Genomic DNA, 22,781 nt, shown 5'->3' with positions numbered 1-22,781 from the left:
TGCTGTTTGGTTGCAGAGGCAGTGTAAAGTACAGGAGATTCAGCTGAAGTGCACCAAAGCACGCAACGATTATCTGCTCAATCTGGAGGCAGCGAACGCTTCCATGAACCAGTACTATCTGCACGATCTCTCTGCTGTCTTTGATGTGAGTATTCGGCTTTGATGTGCTTTAATTAACGTGTGGGAAGTGTAGGCTGAAAATATATATATAAAGCATCAAGCGATAATATATACATATATATAGGTTTAATAAAACTATTATATTTTTATTACATAAAAATTAAAAATGTAATATCATTGAAAAGTTACTTTATTTTAGTAATTCAGTTCAAAATGTGAAACTTATAAACTTACATATAATATATAGATGTATTGCACACAGAGTGATCTATTTTAAGCTATACGTTTATTTATTTTTTAGTGATGATTATGGATTCGAATATTATATTATATTATTTATATTTTTTTTTATTTAGAAGATTTATTTATTTATTTCATTATAAACAAATACCTTCTATATACAGTATAAAAAAATACAAATCACAAATAAAATGAAAAGTAGGACAAAGAAGAACATTTTTTTATTATATCTGCCCCTTTTATCCCGAAAATAATTAAATGAAAACAATAGTAATTTACCAAAAACTAAACTAAACAAAAACATCAAATCCTTCTCGAACATCGGTTCATATAGTTAAACATTATACTATTTCATATATAAGTCCTGCTGAAAAGTGAAATCAGTCACTCATCTGTTCACATAGACAATTCTCGCCAGATGCCACCAGTCACGATCATTGCCACGCACTGTGTATTACCATCCACTGTGGGTGGTAATATTAGCCTCCTGTGACATATTTCACCACAGCTTCGGAAGTGGAGGATTTCATATATCTGGCAACCACTACCAGGCCTCACTCCCATATCAGTCCCATATTTAATTTAACCTTGCCATGAGCATGCTGGCCATTATTCAGCCTCACTACCCCAGATGTAGCAGTTTATGATGAAGTGTATTTCAAAATGTGGATTTTAAATTATTGAGAGAAAAAAAATTAGGCATATTTATAAGATGATTACCCATTATAACGAATCAAATAATCTAATAATACAAGCAATTACATCTTTAAAGAATTCACTCCAGCTTCATTCATCTCTTTATTCATCTCTCTCACAGTGCAGCGATCTGGGTTTCCATCAGTCCCTCTCTCAAGTGCTCCAGATTTACCTGTCCAGGCGCCAGCACGCCCACCAGAACTTAGGCAGCTGGTTGCATCAGCTGGATGGCGCTCAGGCGGGCCTGGACCAGAACCAGGACCGGGACGCGCTGATGCAGGCTCACGAGATCACCTTCTGCCTGCCCTTTCGGTTTCAGTACCAGCCCCATGAGAAAGACCAGGTATCCAGGTGTCTGTATAACACTGTGTTTAGGTGACCCGTAATCACTACCTGAATAATGAGGAGCATGATTTGGAGCACTGTTACACTGTTATTATTGTGAGATGCAGAGAAATCTATCTGTCTAGAATTCTAATCTTATTTGCTGTGTGTGTATTTGTGTGAGTTTTGTTTGTGGATGTATAAGGCATTTTAGAGTGTGTAGGTTTGTGTGTGTTGTTTGTTTGTGGATGTGGCAGGGGCTTTATCATTTTGCAGGTGTGACTGTGTGACTGTGTGTGTGCAGGGCTTGTCTTTTTGCTGTGGGTGTGTGTAAGTGTGTGCATGTGCGTATGTTGTTTGTGGATGTGGAGGGCTGTAAAAAAAGATGGACGCCGTGTCTCCGTTCCAATTCATTCAATGAAAATGAAGCCAAAATCTTTGATAAACTGTGGAGAGACAGCCTACTCATTTAAATAACCCCGCCCCTGAGGGCTGCCTCCACAGAGCTCACTCAGTCTATGGTCCCGCCCATACAGTCATTGGTCCCACCCCAGCTAGGGGTAACCCAGCCCTTTTACACACCAATAACCACACTTTTTTTAATAGAGCTGAATAACGTTTTTAAAAAACGAATTCTGTGAGGTTATAAAACTTTAATAATATAAGCAGAGGATACACTAGCTGCTGCATTTAAATAATGGAGGTAGAATTACAGTATATTAGAAAAAAACGTGATTGAAAGTTGTCTGTTTTGCCGTTGAAACCTATGGGGATGGGTTTGGGGTTACACAGCTTTCTGCAACCGAACAGCAGGGGGCGCCCGACCTGTGGTGGCTTCACTTTTGAGAGACGATGCTCTGTCCAGCTATACACAGTCTATGGTTTGCTGTGTGTGTGAGAGAGTGAGTGAGTGAGTGAGTGAGTGTGTGGGTGTGCATGTGTGTGTGTGTGTGTGTGTGTGTGTTTGTTGTTGGTGGGGGGTGTTATCTTTTTGCAGTATCTGTTTAGTGAGAATGTGTGTGGATGCGAATAGGTGTGTGTGTGTGTTGTTGTGTTCACAGGTGTGCAAGAGTTAAATCAGTGTATGGTGTTGTGTGCAGGTGTGTGAGGTGAGTGCAGACTGTGAGACGAAGGGGGAGCTTGAGACACGCTTCCATCAGCTGCAGAGCAGACTCTCCTCTAAAGACAACCAGGAGGTACTTTCACCACATATTCAACCAGCATAAAGGGTATTCACTGAACACTGCCCTGAGTTCTTTTGGGTTAAAGGAGAAATCTGGTGTAAAATTGATTTGGCGTATCGTTAAACATGATAATGAGTACAAACTTCTGTTGAATAGCTCACCTCCGCTTACGCCCAGCATTCCCAAATACAGAGCTTTTAGCTGATGCTCCCAACAGGCTTACAGTCATATGAAAAAGTTTGGGCACCCCTATTAATCTTAATCATTTTTAGTTGTAAATATTTGGGTGTTTGCAACAGTCATTTCAGTTTGATATATCTAATAACTGATGGACGCAGTAATATTTCAGGATTGAAATGAGGTTTATTGCACAGAAAATGTGCAATATGCATTAAAACCAAAATTTGACCGGTGCAAAAGTATGGGCCCCCTTATTATTTTATTGGTTTGAATACTCCTAACTACTTTTTACTGACTTACTGAAGCACAGAATTGGTTTGGTAACCTCATTGAGCTTTGAACTTCATAGCCAGGTGTATCCAATCATGAGAAAAGGTATTTAAGGTGGCCAATTGCAAGTTGTTCTCCTATTTGAATCTCCTCTGAAGAGTGGCATCATGGGCTCATCAAAACAACTCTCAAATGATCTAAAAACAAAGACTGTTCAACGTAGTTGTTCAGGGGAAGGATACAAAAAGGTGTCTCAGAGATTTAACCTGTCAGTTTCCACTGTGAGGAACATAGTAAGGAAATGGAAGAGCACAGGGACAGTTCTTGTTAAGCCCAGGAGTGGCAGGCCAAGAAAAATATCAGAAAGGCAGAGAAGATGCTAGTAATAGGGGCATATCATTGCCATGCAAATAAACCACTACATTGCAAAATTCAATGAGTTCCTCTATCCATGTTTCACTACACTACATTCAGGCACATCAGTCAGCTATTCATTACTTTTTTTAACCAACTGAACGTCCTGCACTGGAGTTTATTTGAGCTTGTTAATGGTGTAAAAATAGTAATTTCCTTGCTGTTACTAAAAGTGCTGTATTTTAGAATGAACGGAGGTGTGCTATTACTCCTTATCATGTTTAACTACACCCCAACAGTCCATTTCACACTGGATTTTTCTTTTAAGCAAATAAATCTCGCAGTGAGGCAAGCGACTTTTTTATTTTTAGTAGGATTCCTTAAAATTAGCAAAATCTCAAAATCATTAAATTAGGGTTTAAATCAAGTAAAAAAAAAAACCCTGATTTTATACCTTACATTTGACTGCTTATTTACTGTTAAAATTACTTAAAAAGGTACCACTTTAAAATAAGACTACCTTTATAAAGGGTTTATAAATGGTTTACAATTAGTTTATTAATGGTTACTAATTAGGTTGCAAATGCTTTAAAAATCATTAATAATCAGTTATAACACATACTTAGAAAGGGCAACAATATAGATGGCTGTGGGTTCACTATTCGGCAAACAGCAGGTCATTGTTGCCCTTTCTACGTATGTGTTATAACTGATTATTAATGATTTTTAAGGCATTTACAACCTAATTAGTAACCATTTATAAACACTTTAAAAAGGTAGTCTTATTTTAAAGTGGTACCCTTAAAATAAGCTGAAATTCTAAGTAAATCTTTCACTTACACAATGCTTGATAAGACAATAATTAATAATTCAAAGAAAATATAAGATTTGTTGCCTATAAATGAAATAAAATGTGTAGCTTTGACTGTTTCCGTTCTCCTGCACAGTTCAGTCAGATACTGGAGGTCTCTCACTCTGCGCTGGCTGACTGCATTAATGAGGACATTTTCAGATCCACTGCGGATCTCACTACTAGCCAATCACTGGAGAACATTAGTGACATCTCCAGCTGTAAGATGAGTCAAGCAAAGCGTAGAGCTAACCTGCAGGAGACGGAGAACTCCTACTTTACGGTAAGAGATTTTATATAGAGCACTTAAAAATTATGAGTTTCTTTAATTTTACCAAATTAAAAAACCTCTGGAATATAATCAAGAGGAAGATGGTTGATCACAAACCATCAAACCACCAAACTGAACTGCTTGATTTTTTGCACCAGGAGTGAAGCAGCATAAAGTTATCCAAAAGCAGTGTGTAAGACTGGTGGAGGAGAACATGATGCCAAGATGAATGAAAACTTCAGACATTTCTCATTTTCTGCAAATAAATGCTCTAAATAACAATAGTAGTTTATAGAATAAAACAACAATGATCATTTTACTCAAACAAAAACCTGATTCAGTAACTGAAGTGCTCTCTTAATTTTTTTCCAGAGCTGTATAAAAGTGCTCTGTATGGCATTACTGTCCAGACATAGATACAGTATTCTGTTTATTTGTTTAATATCTGCTTTCATCTAATTTCACCTATTGTTATTTACGTCTTTTTCTGTCTTACAGAAAGTGAAGGAGCATCTCATTAACGGCTCATTAATGTCAAAACTACAGGCAAAGCATGACCTGATCAAAGTCGCCATACTAAAAGGTTAAAATGAGCTTTTTTTTTTTTTTTTTTTAGAGCTGCCTGTGTCCATTGTATGATTAACGAAACCATTCATGTCCTTTCATAGATTTAATACATATATATATAAAATAGGACATTTTTAAAAAAGGCAAATTAAACAGTACATAAAACACAATGTGGCAAATATATTAAATATATTTAATATATTAAATATTAAAATGTGTGTCTATCAGCCTCTGTTACTTTCCGTGAGCAAAAGTCTATTAGTTAAACCTAATATTAACTTTTAAATCAGTTAATGAAATGAAATATTTATATCATATAATAACTTTATATACCTTATATATAAAGATATTTGTATATATCTTTAGAAACTTTTATTTGTACTGAATTATATTTTTTTCTTATTTTTTTTCACCAGCTGAGACTGTAGATAGCCATCATCACAGGTAAGTAAAAATAAACAACGTTTTAGGCCAGTTATTGGCCTAATGTGTTTTTATTAATTTTATTAATATAATTTAAACGTTTTCTATCATGATACATATACATATTAAATTATCAAATTATTAAAGTACTCTCCAGCCCCTATTGTTACCCTTTTTAAAGCTGTTTTCAGACTGTTTGCTGTATATTTAATTTGCGTTAAATAATGCATTTAACAATAACAGTGCGTTACTGATGCTTTACTATTGACATCCCTAATTCATACATGATATTCATATTTTAAAAACTGTATTATTGAGTGGTTAAAGGGTTATTTAATCAGAACGATCTGACAGTAGAGCAGCTCTTCAAAATCATCACTGTACTCTCCACTCCTCCAAGTGTTAATCACACTTACATTTCTGGTGTCAGAAAGCGTTCCAGGAGGTCCCTCCGTCAGAGGAAGAATCAGAGCACTTCTCAGAGCAGCCTGAAGCCCTTCTCTGGAGACATGCTTTCCTACATTCAGGTAGGTTTTGTGGGAAAGTTCAGCATTTCTGGATCAGTTTCTCTGATTTTGTTATTTATAGGTTTATGTTTGAGTAAAATGAACATTGTTGTTTTATTCTATAAACTACAGACAACATTTCTCCCAAATTCCAAATAAAAAAATTATCATTTAGAGCATTTATTTGTAGAAAATGAGAAATGGCTGAAATAACACAAAAAAGATGCCGAGCTCTCAGACCTCAAATAATTCAAAGAAAAAAAAATAAGTTCATATTCATAAAGTTTTAAGAGTTAAAAAATCAATATTTGGTGGGATAACCCTGGCTTTTAATCACATTTTTCATGCATCTTGGCATCATGTTCTTTCTCCTCCACCAGTCTTACACACTGCTTTTGGATAACTTTATGCTGCTTTACTCCTGGTGCAAAAATTCAAGCAGTTCAGTTTGGTGGTTTGATGGCTTGTGATCATCCATCTTCCTCTTGATTATATTCCAGAGGTTTCCAATGCTCTATATCAGACATATATGATCTAATTCTCTTTTTTTTCTCCATTCTGCTACAGGCATCTGGACACCCAATTCCTCTAGTGGTGGAGAGCTGCGTCACATACATTAACCTGAATGGTAATCCATCTCTTATTACTCTATGAGTGAACCAGTTTTAATTTTACAGTGTTCAAGTTTTTTTTAATTATTGAAATAACTTTTTAGGCATGATCTGAAGTGAAAATGTTTCTGCAGCTGATTTCTCAGGCTGCACATGCATGAAGATACTATAAATAAGCAAGCAGTGTTTGACACAGGGCTCGTGAGATGGTGAATAAATATGAATGTTCATATTGCGGCTTAATGTGTTAAAAAAGCCGTGATGTGCATGTAAACGCACATACTCATCATTTAGCTGTAGTTGAACACAGTTGGCTAATAAGGAGGCCTGACTGATGTCAATTGTAACAGCGGTCATAGCAGTAGTTGTTGCTTACAGTGCAGATTTGTTTATAACAATGATTGCATTGAAATTTAATCAATGTATAATTTATCAGTTACATTTTCTAAAAATCTAAATTAAAAAATTTAAATTATTGTGTAAAACTTTTTCATTTTGTCCATTCGTTATAGTAGAAACAAATTGTTATTTTTTTTGTTTCATTTTTTCATTTTTCTAGTTTTAGCTTTTCATTTCTGCTCCACACAGTCTGAATTTCATGGAAAATAAAAAATATATATTCTGAAAAAAAATATATATATTCTTTTTTACCAGAAAAATTTGAAAATCAGTACCGTATTTTTCAGACTATAAGGTGCATTAAACGATACTAGTAAGGATGCCACAACGAAGTGAGCAAGGGTGTCGCCATGTTTCCCTTCTAAGAGGGAAGCTGGGGGAAGAGCCTAAGTAAACAAAACTGTAATTCTTAAAAAAAAAAATATATATATATATTTCAAAGTCAATCAAGCTCTGTATGTTAATCTACACAGATTTCTTTCCTAAAAACTGTTTATTTATGTGAGTAAATCGCTTCCATTTATTTACATTAAGCTTTGATTTCCAATATTTTGTCTAAGGGTGAGTTTTCTATGAAGTTTCTCCAGCACTAAGGCTAGGTGCAGCAGCATTAGCATTAGCATTAGCCACTAGACTGAGCACTAAACTGAGAGACCCTGAGTGTTCTGGTAAGCCAGGGCGCTTTCGGCTAGCGGTTAATCCCATTTAGCTTGTTTTAATACAGCAAACACTCAGAATACAGTCTGATATAATCACCTCTGAATAGCGAAAAAGCTAGCGCTTAGCGCTGGGGTTAGCGGCTAATGCTAATGCTAATGCTGCGGCACAGAGCCTTGTAAGTGCTGGAGAAACCTCAATGAAAACTCAAACTACTCTTTAATAACTGACTGATAGAGTTCATACATAAGAAGCACTGGATTATAAAGCACACTGTAGATTTTGGGGGAAAATAAAAGGATTTTAAGTGCACCTTGTGGGGAGCAGAAATAAAAAAAAATTGAAAAATTTGGATAAGATCAGATTGAGGCCTAGAAATCCGATTCACAAATGTGATAAAGATTTCTCACAACATTTTTTTTCTACTTTTATATGGATCTGAAAAATGTAAAAAATTATCTGTTCCATGAGTCAGAAACTGTGATCTACTGTGATCTTTTGATTTGTAAGGTCTCCACCATGAGGGCATCTTCCGAGTGCCTGGTTCACAGTTGGAGGTTAATCGACTGAGAGACGCCTTTGAGAGCGGTATGTGTGTTCACTCCCCTGAGCCCGGTGTGTGTGCTCCTTCCCCACATTAGGGCATTAATAACAGGGAAAGTATGCGCTCTGTGTATATGTGTGTTTGTGTAGGAGACGATCCATTGGCTGATGAAGTGTGTGACATGGACACAGTGGCTTGTGTGCTGAAGCTGTATTTCAGAGGGATGGAAAACCCTCTGTTTCCTAAGGACAGCTTCGAGCAGCTGATGGAATGCGGACGTAAGAATTTAAAACCTTTATTTATGCTGAAAAAACTAAATTTTCCTAGAAAAAAACTAAATTTTCCACATTATGTTACATTTACAGCTTAATACCTGTTACCAGTATGAAGCATGTAGGTACGTTTAAATAGAAAAACATGAAACAGAAATATGATAAAACAATCCTTAAATATCGCCAAAATGCACTATTCAGATCTTTCTAAGAACTTTCTAAGAATGTGGTCATAATGTTCTAATGAACATGTGCATGACTGATGTATGTTTACGTTATAATAGCAATGCACACAGCATTGAGACATAGAAGGGCTGACATCAGCAGAACCCTGACCAATCAACCAATCACAGGGCTAACACAGCTCCGCCCTCTCTTCGAGTCTGAGCAACCGGAACCGGAATCCATCAACACTTTTTTTTTTAGCTCACCAGCTCACTCGGTTCCAGTTGCTCAGACACAAAGAGAGGGCGGAGCTATGTTATTATTGTGCCTTGTGATTGGTCAGGGTTCTGCTGATGTCATCCCACTTTTTGACCCGCCCACTCCACGTACAGAGGTGATAGCGTGATAGTGGTAAAATACAGGAGAAATGTATTAGTGTTTGGGGAAAAATATTAATAAGAAATACTTTGTGTTTTCTATTACAGTTGAGGTGTTATCTTGTGATTGAGGTGGGGGTGGGGGGGTCATTGGTAATATAGGTCAATTGACATATGGCTTCTTATTCTTTTTATGATGTTACAGTTTATAGTTTATAGTTTGTAATCGTAAAAAAGAAATGGTTATTTTTTTTACTGCATTTGACATGTTTGTAGTAATAAACTCATACTTTTTACTGTCTGTCTGTTCTAGGAATAGAAGATGATGAGGAGAAAGCAGCTCAGTTAAAAACAGTCATCCTTTCCTACCCTCCCCCCCTTATTGTTGTGATGAGATACCTCTTCGCATTTCTCCACCAGTGAGTAATCCACCATTACCATGGTCTAACAGTGCCTGGAGTTTCCCTGCTTTATCACACTCTCACTGCTGTTCTAAAAGAGCCTGTTAAAGAGTGGAGTAGTTAAATACTGTGTGTTGGGAGCAGGGAGAGCATAATGCTGTTTTTTATCTACCTTGGCAATTGTGGACAACCTGAGTTGATGATGGCGATCCAGTGAGACAATCTGATAATTGTACAAATTATATAAAAAAAATACATTCAGCCAAAGACTTTACCACAGCTAGGTTCACAATAATTCGCTTGTGAATCCAGATTTAATGAGACACAAAAACAAATACAGATTCTGTAGTAGTTTTTAAAGCATTTATTAAAGGCCTCATTCTGTGTTTTTTTCATTCATTTTAAAATGTCTATTTGTGGTTTCTAGTATGAATAAATGAATGCCATGTGAGCCGTTTTTCTGGCGTTTCTATATAACCCTGTTTTAATTTACTGAATTACTGGTCTCGGAAGAAAGACAGGATTTCGGCACTTGCTCATGAATATTTATACATGCAATGATATCGTCTCTGATTGGCTAACAGCACTGCAGCAGAGAACGCCTACCTGCCTACCGCCTTATCTGTAAAGATATAACACTGAGTGCTACGTAAATTTAACCCTTAAACTTCACTCAACACTTAACTCTCCCTGCAGCAACAATAACGATTCTTTCAGCTAAACTAACGCTACCAAACTCTTACCTCATACTTGGTGATTCTGCTCTGTATCATAAAATCCGATGCAAACGGCGCCACTTTGATCAGTGTTTTGTTGAGTTGTGATGCCTTGTCAAACTGTGCTTTCTTAGTGTATATTTAAGGTCTCGGTAAAGTGCGGAATCCACCGGAGATCCAATTTAAACTTATAGTCACTTACACAAGATAGCTAACGCTAATTAGCTGGTGTAAACAGCCCCGCTACAGCTCTGTCTGTGAGTGGTTCTGAGGCTAGGTGGGTGAGGCCATGAATACTACTAATTCACGGGATGATGTAGACACAGAACTTTTCTTGATTGACTTGTTTTTCTGAACATTTTCTTTTCTTAGCTACTGCAGACAATAGGGGTTGAAAAACAGTTACTTGGAGAGACCAAAGAAGTAGATTTTAATGGAAGGGACACCCTAAATAATCTACAATGTAGTAGATAAAACAAATAAGAACAAATATTAATGAGAATATGTGTCCAAAACTTTGACTATTACTGCATGTGTGTGTGTGTGTGTGTGTGCATGCAGTGTATCCCAGTACAGCGATGAGAACATGATGCAGCCCTACAACCTGGCCGTGTGTTTCGGGCCCAGTCTGATCAGAGGGCCTGAGGATGCAGATGCTGTCGCACTCCAGCAGATCAATGTTCTGGTCAAAACCATCATCATCCATCATGAGAGCATCTTCCCCAACCAGACGGAGTTAGAGGGACCAGCCTATGAGACCTGCATGACACTTGAACAAGAGGATATGTAAGAACCACTCCCACAGACATTCACAGACATATACAGGGGTTGGACAATGAAACTGAAACACCTGTCATCATTTTAGTGTGGGATTTTAGGTTTCATGGCTAAATTGGAGCAGCCTGGTGTTCAATCTTCATTAATTGCACATTATTGCACCAGTAAGAGCAGAGTGTGAAGGTTCAATTAACAGGGTAAGAGCACAGTTCTGCTCTAAATATTAAAATACTTCAATGCACACAACATTATGGGTGACATACCAGAGTTCAAAAGAGGACAAATTGTTGGTGCACGTCTTGCTGGAGCATCTGTGACCAAGACAGCGAGTCTTTGTGATTCATCAAGAGCCACGGTATCCAGGGTAATGTCAGCATACCACCAAGAAGGACCGACCACATCCAACAGGATTAACTGTGGACGCTGTAAGAGGAAGCTGTCTGAAAGGGATGTTCGGGTGCTAACCCGGATTGTATCCAAAAAACATAAAACCACGGCTGATCAAATCACGCAGGATTCAATGTGCAGGATTCAATGAATTCCAGTTTTGTTTACTTAGCCTTACTACATATCTCACCAATCAGCACATCCTATGTAACTTTTTTTCAGTTTATAAGCGCATGAAATGAAAACAAATTCTTACGACGTGATTTCTTGCGTCCGCAGTGAACCTGCTGCAGAGGAAGGAGAAATGGAATCAGATGCATCTCCAAACAAAGAGGTTAAAGAGGGTAAGAGTTTCAGAGAGCAAAATGATCCCAACATTCAGCAGGGGCATGTTTTGACTGTCATCTTATATCTCATCCATGATTTCTATAAAAAAACAGTTATTAACTATCAGACCTGTGTCAGGTTCCTAGAGTTTTTGATGAACTTGGAAAATCTGAAACCTGGAAATTCACTAAAGGAAAATCTAAACTCAGCTCACTGGTGTCACTAAATCATATAAACGTTTTGTTCTAGCCACCTTCGTACAGCCTGTAACTGTTTTAGTTGATTTTTTATTTTACCTTTTTTTATTCGTCTTTTAATTAATATTTTTTTTCTGTTTTTCCTTTTTACCTTTTGGCATTTTTATTTTATTTTATTTACCCATTTATTTATAGTTTTCCTTTTGACCTTTTACCTTTTTATTTCATTTATTTTATCCTTAACATATTTTATTATTTCAATTATTTATCTCTTTATTGTATTGTTTAACTTTTTAGCCTGTCCACTTATCCTTTTATTCCTAATTATTTTATTCTTATTCTTCTTATTTAAATATTATATTGTTTGCTTGTATTGCTAATGCTTTTACCATTTAATTTTGATTTGTTTTGTTTATTAAGTTTCTTAGTTTAGCTCACCGGAATAAATACTTGATTTTAATTTAAATATATGATTCAGTCCCTTTAAGTTGTAAATGTTTGACTACATAAAAAAAATTGAGTTACCCTTAATGTATTACCGAGTGAAAAAAAGGTTGGTTAATTGATTGGCTGATTGATTGATTGATTGATTGACTGTCGACAGACTGACTTTGGTGGATTGCTATTTTAGTGGCGCAGATACCACGATATATCCAAGTAACCTACCTAATAATCGGCGGTTTTCGCACGTTGGGCACACGCACCTGTGTTTTCCATTGCCAGGATAGCAATACGCCCATCTGTATGAACTTATTTAAAAATTTCATCCCACACATTAGTTTCTTTCTCTGACTGAAGTAGTTTAAGTAGAATGAGTCTCTGTATAATATTGCATTTTTTTATATGGGCAAGTTTTGATTTAGTCATTGACTGATATATATTTTTTTATCAGTTTCTGATTTGTGTTTTGCATTGCCTTTACAGAGCTGGAGGGAGTGGCCTTGTTTGACTACACGGCCCGTTCCTCTGTTGAGCTGTCCTTCAAACAGGGTGGCCATCTCATACTTCACAACAAAGCCTCCTCTGATTGGTGGAGAGGAGAAATAAATGGCACTAAGGGTCTTATTCCAGATAAATACATCAGTGTGCCGAGGTAGGTCTGGTGTGCTGTAGTGCAGGGGTTCTTAATCTGTGAGGTAAAACGTGTGTTCATATCTTGTTGTACGTATTTTATTGTTGGTTTGACATCACAAGGTCACATTTCGAGAAAAAGTAAAATAGTTATTCATTATTAATTTTGATGCTGCTGAAGAGACAGGAGTGTAGCAGGATTATGCTCTGATCTTGATCAGATATAACCATATAAAATTAGGTTTATTAAAAGAAAAGTGAATTTTAGTAAAGGTTGTCAAATATAAGGAATAGGTTGAGGTTTTAGTTTGTTGTTTAAATAATTTAAATGTAAAAAAAAATAAGAGACCAGTTTGGTTTCTGAATCAGTTTTTCTGATTTTTTGCGTAAAATGAACATTGTTGTTTTATTCGTTTAAAACATTTATTTGCAGAAAATGAGAAATGGCTGAAATATAGAAAAAATATGCAGAGCTTTCAGACCTCAAATAATGCAAAGAAAACAAGTTCATATTCATGAAGTTTTAAGAGTTCAGAAATCAATATTTGGTGGAATAACCCTGGTTTTAATCACAGTTTTCATCCATCTTGGCATCATGTTCTCCTCCACCAGTCTTACACTCTGCTTTTGGATAACTGGATTTTTTTTCCAGAGCTGTATGTATCATAATAAAGGAATAACCACTGAAAATGTGATTTCTTTTTCAAAATAATTCAATTCTCCAGTGTGCAGAGGGCTCAGGACCACAAAGATGCTGAAAGGAACAGTAGTGGAGGATGTCAGAAAGAGGAGCAGCCGGCCGGGTCAAGCCACATGCGGTAATTAACCTCAGCAGATAGAACTGTTTCTACATGGTACAAATCAAACCACTGAGTGGCCATTGCTGCAGACAATGCTGTGATTTAAATCAGCATGATAATAGTGGTTGTAACTGTTGATAATGCTGTAACCAAAGATATGGGCAACATAAAAAGCATCTAAATTAAATTCATGAATCAGAAACTGGAAGATAAATTAAAAACACTATTTTTTAGCATTTTGGACTTGAGTAGCAGAATTGAAATCAATCGGAACCAATACAATTAAAATGATACTCCTTGGGACGATTAAAAATGAAAAATGGTTTACACAGAATTAAGAACCAGAAAATAAAAAAATTATACTTATTAACTATACTGACTTTAGCTGGCTAACAATTAACAAGATCACGTTGACCATTTAATGCTAAGACTTTCGTGCTGTATGATAAAAAAAAAAAGCTGACATTCTGTATTTTCCATCTTCCAATGCAATATTGGAAACACGGATTGTATTTTTTTTGCATTTTTAAGTCTTGATGTAATCGGATATCATTGACATTGCAGTATATAATAGTGCATCTAAACAAATTTGAATATCCTTAAAAAAATAATGTATTTCAGTAATTCAGTTGTGTAATTCAAAATGTAAAACTCACATATATATATAATTTTAAGGGTTTATTTCTTTTATTGCTGATTATTATAACTTACAGCCAATAAAAAAAATCAGCGTCTCAGAAAATTTTATATAAGACCAATTGGTACTTTTGGCAGTGTGGGCAGTGTGCCAAGTCCTGCTGGAAAATGAAATCTGCATCTCCATAAAAGTTGTCAGTAGCAGAGAGAAGCATAAATTATATAAGAGAGATATAATCAGCCTCTATGAAATGTTTAATAAAAAATAGGAGCAGTGCAAATTTCTGTCTGTCTGTCTGTCTGTCTGTTAATGCAACAATCTTGACTACAACTCAGCTCCTCCATGTAATGTACAATGACAGTCTGTTCCAGCCAAGGCTGCCAATCACTTCATTTTTAAGTGTAACCCCACCCTTCAACAATAGAATAAAATTGATAGGTAATAAAAAAATATTTCTGGGGTATTTTGCAGTGCTGATTGTAACGTATTCTCTTTTGTTTAGGTCCAAAGTCTTCAGTGAAAAGCAAGGAGTTGGTGCAAAGATAACCTTACAGATTCCCACAGGACAGCTGTGGACAGCCACTTCTCCAGGGGCGCTGCGTAAATCAGTAGAGTACGTGACTAAAATATATTTTTATCTTTGCTTTTTTCTCTCTACTATAAACTTAAGATATTCGCTAATATTACAATAATCTGCAGTGATGCTTTAAGATGCTAACAAAAAGTGGAATGAATTGTCTGACTCTTTTCTTAACCAGCCCCCAGAAGAGAAGATCTGCGACGGAGGGAGAAATTGAAAAGGAAACCAAAATACAAGTGGACAAGGTAAATAAACCTAATAAATGTATGGTCTCTGTTTACATTTGCCTTGTCTTATGAACTTTATAGAACTTATAAACTGCATTATTGGGTCACAGAGTGGTCCAGCAGACTAGGGCGCTGCCACTTTGATCTGAAGATCAATAGATTGAATTCCTAAACATACTGCATGCCATCAGCAGCCGGAGTCAGAGCGAGCACAATCAATGAATTGATCATGTGTGGGTAGATGGCACCCCCAGTGTAATGTTGGTCAGCATAAGCCATCTGTTAGCTGATGGATCAGAGCTGGGGATTCACAGCGACTCGGTTCTGATACACCAGCTCACAGATAGACGCCTTTATGCTGATCCACATCACCCTAGAAGTGATGAGGGGAAAGAGTGCCATCTGCTGTACTGTACCCACCTGGAGAGAGCAAGACCAATTGTGCTCTCTCAGGACTCTGGCAGCTTGTGGCAAGCTGCATGACCGGGATTCGAACCAGCGTTCTCCCGATCATAGTGGCAATGCTTTAGACTGTTAAACCACTCGGCGCCCCTACTGATAGCTGTTTAGAACTATTATTATAATGTTACCATGAATTCTAATGTTCTAAAAAGAAATAAAACAATGTTGCGTATCTCTGCAGGACGTGTGTCGTCACATGGACTCCGTCTTCAAGGAGCTCGCCGCTCGCCAGGACCACTCCTCCACCACTGAAGCCTCTTCTTTCTCAGTGTCGCCCCCCCAAAACCCCCAGAGGAAGGGGATCGCAGTTCAGAAAGGAAGAAGCGTGTTTAAATCCTCTCAGCAGACGGACTGAGACGTTCAGAAGGACATTTAAGCTGGACGCACACTGAGAGTCAGGGGAAGTGAGATACAAGCAAGTCTGTTAGCAGCGATGAACAAAAGAGAACTTCACACAAACAGTACTGTGATTAGTCTTTGTGAAGGTGCAGTGGTTCAGTTCCTCAATGTTCGCTCCAAACGACACTTAATAGGCTCGGCGGTGAGAGTGGGGAAGTTTCCACTGCCCATTTTGTGATTATACTTCAAGCGTGTGTCTGTTTATGACCGCCATTAGCAAATCTACTGTGACCTAGTAATAAATTATTCTTTTCCAAAGCTATTTATGTCCAAAGTCATGCTGTGAAATATTGTTTGGTGTTTTGCAATTAAATATTTAATCTAGGAAGACTGTCTGCATCATTATTTAAAGCGTAAATATCATGAAGTTTCCTGAAAGGCCGGATTTCTACACAGTTTTGTGGGTACCACTTTAAAATAAGACTACCTTTATAAAGGATTAGTTTATTAATGGTTACTAATAATGTTGTAAATGCCTTAAAAATCATTAATAATCAGTTATAACACATACGTAGAAAGGGCAACAATATAGATGCTGTGGGTTCACTATTTGGCAAACAACAGATCATTGTTGCCCTTTCTACGTATGTGTTATAACTGATTATTAATGATTTTTAAGGCATTTACAACTAATTATTAACCATTAATAAACTAATTGTAAACAATTTATAAACCCTTTATAAAGGTGGTCTTATTTTAAAGTGGTACAGTTTTGTGTTTTACATGATAAAGCACACCTCCTGATTTAACTTGTTTAGTAGGTTGCCAGATATTATTTTTTTTAAAACCCAATTTCTCCCTAATTTTAGCTTAGCTAGTCTATTCACCCACTTTCTAATATTATTACAATGCAGAGAAAGAGCATGGTCATGGGGATCTCACCATTACAATATTATCACAGTACAATGCCTGCAATAACAATGTGATTCTGTGATACTCGACATATATCACAAGACAATTCTCTATGATTCTCTACTTCAAAGCATGTGTTTTACTGAAGAGGATAAAAAATAAAAAACTCCTAAATGATCAAATGCCAGGAATTATTATAGATTTATTGGTGTCACAGAGATTCACAGAATTTCACAACCAATATTCTTCACTCAAGATTTACCCTATTCATTTGGTTATAGCGCCACCATGTGTTCTAGCGCTCCCACAGGTGTTTACTGACATCGCATTTGGCTTGTAAGCGCTGCATCGTTGCTAGGTTACCTGTATGCGGCGGAGTAATACATGGAGAGCTTCGGTTACAGTGCATTACCGGCTGAAAATGTCGCTCATAAAATGCCTCTCAGCCAATCACATTACAGTGTCGGAACTAACATTTTTAAAAATTAAATAAAAAAGCAAAAAAAAAGACGATTTAAATATTAGAATTCTGCTTTATTTGGATGATTTTGTTGTAAGGAACAGTGTCATGCTCATGTTTGAACACAAGGGGGCAGACTATCTCTGTGTGCATGGTACTCCTAATGCCTAATATCATTCTATGCAGTTTGTTTTTTTGCAGTATTTTTGCCCAGAATAAATAATAATAATAATAATAATAATAATAATAATAATAATAATAATAATAATAATAATAATAATAATAATAATGATAATAATAATTAAGTTAATTAGTAAAAACAAGTCTGTAATGTAAAATCTGCTTAGAAATATAAATAATAAATGCTTATGTTACCCCTGAAGTAACTAAACTGGCCGACTGTATTTTATATAAATTGTGTGCGTGTAAAAGCTTGACTAATTGGACTGAAGTTTTATTATTATAGAATTATACCAAAATAGTAATAAGTACTATTGAAACTGAATTATTGTTATTATTATTCTTTTTTTTTAGATTCTTGTCTGTAAAAAAGAGAATTGCTTATTAAAATGATTTTTTAAGGGTGTGCCATATCACATTATACCCAGTAATGCAAAAAAAAAAGACACAATAAAAAAAAACTTGTTAAAGCTTTATATAGATAAGAAGTTATAGACAGTAGTTTTGTTGTTATTTTTTTGCTATTTACTGTTTTACTAAATATTTGTTTGCAGTTTATATGCAATATTACATTTTATTATACTTTTATTTTGTTACATTTCATGTCAAATCAGGGTCTTGGTAAGTTTTTTTCAGAACATATAAACTGTTAAATTTATACAAAATAAACTTAAAAAATAACAAATAAACTTTGATGCAGTAGTGTATTGTTTAAATTAATTTAAAAATTGGTTTCAAGAATTTAAATAATTAATAATTTTACCTCATTAATGTTAAACACATTATTAACGTAGACATTTCCTTTAAATAATAATAATAATAATAATAATAATAATAATAATAAAAATAATGATAATAATAAAAATAATAATAAAAATAAAAATAATAATAATAATAATAATAATAATAATAAAAATAATGATAATAATAATAATAATAATAATAATAATAATAATAATAATAATAATAATAATAATAATAATAATAATAATAATGGCAATAATAATAATAATAATAATAATAATAATAATAATAATAATAATAATAATAATAATAATGGCAATAATAATGATAATAATAATAATGGCAATAATAATAATAATAAAAATAATGATAATAATAATAATAATAATAATAAAAATAATAATAATAATAATGGCAATAATAATAATGGCAATAATAATAATAATAATAATAATAATAATAATAATAATAATAATAATAATAATATTTTAACAATATTTTAATCTCCTATAGGTTGTGTACAGATTTTGTCCTATGCTGCTTTTATCCAGAGCGACTTACAAAGTTATTCCTGTTACAGAGTCACCCAGACCTGGAACTGAACCCCAGACTCCCACATTGTAGCTCACTGGCAGGTGGTGGTGTTATCCACTATGCCTTTTTCATTCTCAGCGACATTTCTGATTAATAATGCTTCAGCAGGAGATGTCTCTTATTAGCTTGGCTCTTAAAATTATTGAAAATGGAATTCACATGAGGGAATAAAATGAGATATGTGCATATTTTCAGATTATTTTTCTGCATTATGTAAGAATGAAATACCAGCCGCCAAAGATAGAGCCAGTTTTTTTTTTTTTTTTTTTTTTTTATTATTGTATAATATGTATTTTGATAAAGAGTCTAATTTAATGTGCTGATCTCATTAGAAAAATATATATATATAAATCTGTGTTTTGAGAAAGGAAGGGAGGAAATGTACACAGAAGTGCAGTGTTGATGTTTCTGTGTTTTTAACCTTTGAGAAGTGACAGTCTTAGCTGAACATGCCAGGGTTGTGGAGCTGGCAGGCGGTGTGTTATGGCACGGTGGAGCGCGCGGCTCTGCCAGTCTCTTGGCCTTCAGCCGGGGTCGACTAAGGTGAGCTGAAACCCAAGGTGTAAGTAATTTCATCGTTATTGGAAACTAATGCGTCTGGCTTGAGCAACGGCACAAAACAAACAGGAGGAGAATAGCAGAGTATAGCTGTGAATCTCAAGATCAACATTTCTTAGGGAAAGAGTGACTATGAACAAATCTCCCTCGGGTTACTTTTTATTAGCCTGACTGATTCAATGGCATTTGATCGCCATGTGTTTCCAACCCTGAATCTGTGATACATACTGTCACTGTTATGCAAAAAAAAACAAACAAAAAAAAAACATATATATATATATATATATATATATATATACATTTATTGAAGTGTAAAATTACGCAAGTATACTAAACATAAGTGTACTTAAATATACTTGGCGTATACTGACATATATACAAAAAAAACATTTTGAGCTAAATTACTGAAATAAAGTAACTTTTCATATATATTCTATTTTTTTAATTTAAATTATATTTAATAATGTGTTCATTTGAACATTAACAACATTTTATAAAAAAGCAACATTTAAAGAAAGTGCTAATTGTATAGTAACTACAAAAATATATATAAAAATATATATAACTATAACTATATTATTATACTACTAGCAGATCAGTGATCATGTATTATAATTCTGTATTGGCAACTTTTTTTGCCATTAATTTACTGTAATATTTAGAATAATATTTTTTACAGTATGTGGTGGGATTGTTGTGGGAGAATTGCATTTATTCTGATGTATTTGTTCTTGTTTTGTATTTTTAATGTAATTGTAGAAAATAACAACTAATAAACAACTTATTTTTATAATTATGATTTTTTTATTTTTAGTTAAAACGTTCTGGAAATATTTTTTGCATTTCAGTTCTCCACTTATTTTTTTAACACTTTGATTTTCTTTTCTTTTTTTTAAATCATGTTTCCTGGGACTTGTTTTGAATGGAATAATCATTATTCCTGCCTTTCGGCTCTGCCAGAGCTGTCTCTGATTTGAAGCACCTTTCATGTAGATTAATCAGCATCTTAAAGTAAATTAAGGCCAAATCTAGTCTCAAAGCACTTGAACTTTGAGAACATTCGTGCATATCCTGTTTTTAACGTAATAAGATTCTCAGAACTCAGAGCTCAGCACTGGACGCGGACTCAGAACTGCAGCTGTTGGGCAAACGGCACACTGAAATTTCCCAGCGTGGAGCAGCCTGTCAGAATTTGACATTTTGCAGACTCTTCTTAGTGAATTCAGACTTTTCCAGAATTGTCACCTACATGGAAGAGTTGGAATATCAAATGTAAATGCCATTTCTGTAAGATTGATTAAACCCAGCCATGGGTTCAATTACAGCCAGTTGGAAATGTTCTTTACTCTTACTCTTACAAACTGTAAATGTTAAAATCACTACTAATTTCTCACAGAACAACAGTGAACTTTACTTATTTATTTATATTCTAATTATTGAACTCATGTAATTTTAAGAAAAGTTGTTATTTAGTATGAAATAATCTATAATTAAATAAACTTCATTAAACTACACTCCACCCTTTTAGCTTCTTCTTCTTCTTCAGTGAGCATGTGCAGAGGAGCGATGCAGTGAGTATTTCGATAAATTATTCAACTTTTGCGATTTGGGGGATTTAGGACCCTCTCTGGTGAGAATGGGTAATTGCACTGAGCATGCAGAAGAATCATTTTAAACTGTGCAGGTGTGATGCGGTCTCCTTTTAGAGTGGATGACCAGGTTTCTTTGATTTTACTATGAGTGAATGAACCACTGAGCTCTGAGTTTCCCCTTCTGAAGTCTCCATTGCTCCACCAGCCGCTCGCGTTCAGTAAAACTGAGCCGGATCCTCTTTTAGAGGCTTTACGTTTGACGTAAGTTCGTAAAGACATGTGATGTGGCCAGAACACAGTCAGAACACAGTGTTAAACACAATATTTTATCCCTTCTCCACTTAGAAATGCCTTCGCTATCAGTTTAGAAACAAAATAATACCGACTGCCACTTTAAACACTGATTCACACTTTAACTCTGAAGTATACTGAAGTATATGCTTACTGAAGTATATTTTAGTTACTGTATCATAGTTACAAAAATATTGTGTTTAATGGTGTTTAATGGTGTGCTGGAATGACCATCCCTGCTAAGCCTAATATATTCATTCTAAAAACTGGGGTGTCTGTTCGCTTTTTGCGGGATTTCTTCTTCTTCTGGCCATGTCACGCATCTTTACGTACTTATTTTACGTCACACGTACAGCCTCTAAAAGAGGATCCGGCTCAGTTTATCTGAACTCGAGCGGCTGGTGGAGCATTGGGGACTTCAGAAGAGGAAACTCAGAGCTCAGTAGCTCATTCACCCATAGTAAAACCATAGTAAAATTCTCTCTCTCCATCTCTCTCTCTGACTGAACATAAACTGGAATCGGATTCATCCGCTCTGAAAGGAGACCGCATCACACCCACCCAGTTTAAAATGATTCTTCCACATGCTCGGTGCAGTCACCCATTATCACCAGAGAGGGCCCTAAATCCCAAAACTTACAGACATCAGTTTGAAGTAAACGTTATTTCTTTTTTACATAAAGCTGCTAATGTTGCCTGTAAAGTGTGGAAGGAAGATAACCAGTCACAGTGTTGTTCTGAAACGTTGTGTTGTAGGTAGTATGACCGAACAGAAAGATTTACGAGTCTCCCTGCGGATGCTGTGCTCCTGATCGGATTTATACTGATCGTAATGATGTCACTACTCAGGAATACAGCACCAGGTTGGGTCTGACTGGAGCTGGTCTGATTTTTTAATGGGGGCTCAGACTGCCCTTCACTATCCTCTGCACATTTCAGTGTATCCTCTTTCTCCAGGCAGTAAATACCCCTGTGAGACAGAGGGTTGGTCTGTTTGATCATCTGACAGTGAAACAACCTTGAGCTTAGCCATCACCTCAAAACCAGTGGCCATAAAATGCCAGCGGCCGAGTCTACTGAAGTCATTATAAAATTTCAGGGGGTGCTAGTTCATGCTTGCTTGCTGAATGTGTATGGTGTGGGGTACAGTTATATGCAGATATACACTGCTCAAAAAACTAAAAACTAAACATTCAGGTACATTTCTGGTGTATTAATATCTTGGCAATAGAAAACACAGGTACGCCACTGACTCATTACAACCTAGACAACAGTCAACTCTCAGATGTTCATTGCTATCTTGGCAACACAGGCTCCTCACACATACTCAACGAGCATTGCACACATAAAAGACTGCCAGCAGAGTCTGGAGGAAGAGTGGAGAGACACACAGTTCAAGCTGCTCGAGGTCTAGTGTGAAGTTTCCACCAATCAGTGATGGTTTGGAGAGACATGTCCATCATCTGCTGGTGTTGATCCACTGTGTTTTATCATCAAGTCTTAAGTCAGTGCATTGTTT

General features: G+C 35.6%; 1 protein-coding gene across 4 annotated transcripts in view; it reads left to right on the top strand.

Moving 5' to 3' along the window:
- Window positions 1-16,253, top strand: part of arhgap4a (Rho GTPase activating protein 4a) — a 32,558-nt gene extending 16,305 nt beyond the window's left edge. For all 4 annotated transcript variants that reach the window (XM_049486459.1, XM_049486460.1, XM_022677187.2 and 1 more), the window contains 18 exons: window positions 17-145; window positions 1,178-1,399; window positions 2,481-2,576; window positions 4,316-4,501; window positions 4,988-5,072; window positions 5,473-5,500; window positions 5,910-6,006; window positions 6,553-6,613; window positions 8,163-8,240; window positions 8,346-8,474; window positions 9,324-9,429; window positions 10,689-10,913; window positions 11,571-11,635; window positions 12,740-12,908; window positions 13,612-13,704; window positions 14,826-14,936; window positions 15,082-15,148; window positions 15,774-16,253. In XM_049486459.1, the coding sequence (XP_049342416.1) occupies window positions 17-145; window positions 1,178-1,399; window positions 2,481-2,576; window positions 4,316-4,501; window positions 4,988-5,072; window positions 5,473-5,500; window positions 5,910-6,006; window positions 6,553-6,613; window positions 8,163-8,240; window positions 8,346-8,474; window positions 9,324-9,429; window positions 10,689-10,913; window positions 11,571-11,635; window positions 12,740-12,908; window positions 13,612-13,704; window positions 14,826-14,936; window positions 15,082-15,148; window positions 15,774-15,947 (2,121 nt within the window). In that variant the 3' untranslated portion in view covers window positions 15,948-16,253. The remainder of the gene's footprint in view (window positions 1-16; window positions 146-1,177; window positions 1,400-2,480; window positions 2,577-4,315; window positions 4,502-4,987; window positions 5,073-5,472; window positions 5,501-5,909; window positions 6,007-6,552; window positions 6,614-8,162; window positions 8,241-8,345; window positions 8,475-9,323; window positions 9,430-10,688; window positions 10,914-11,570; window positions 11,636-12,739; window positions 12,909-13,611; window positions 13,705-14,825; window positions 14,937-15,081; window positions 15,149-15,773) is intronic.
- The last annotated feature ends 6,528 nt before the right edge of the window (window positions 16,254-22,781 follow it).

The sequence above is a fragment of the Astyanax mexicanus genome, chromosome 13, assembly GCF_023375975.1.
Source record: "Astyanax mexicanus isolate ESR-SI-001 chromosome 13, AstMex3_surface, whole genome shotgun sequence".
NCBI lineage: Eukaryota > Metazoa > Chordata > Actinopteri > Characiformes > Acestrorhamphidae > Astyanax > Astyanax mexicanus.
The sequence above is the reverse complement of the archived record's forward strand: the minus strand, read 5'-3'. Positions and strand labels throughout refer to the sequence as shown.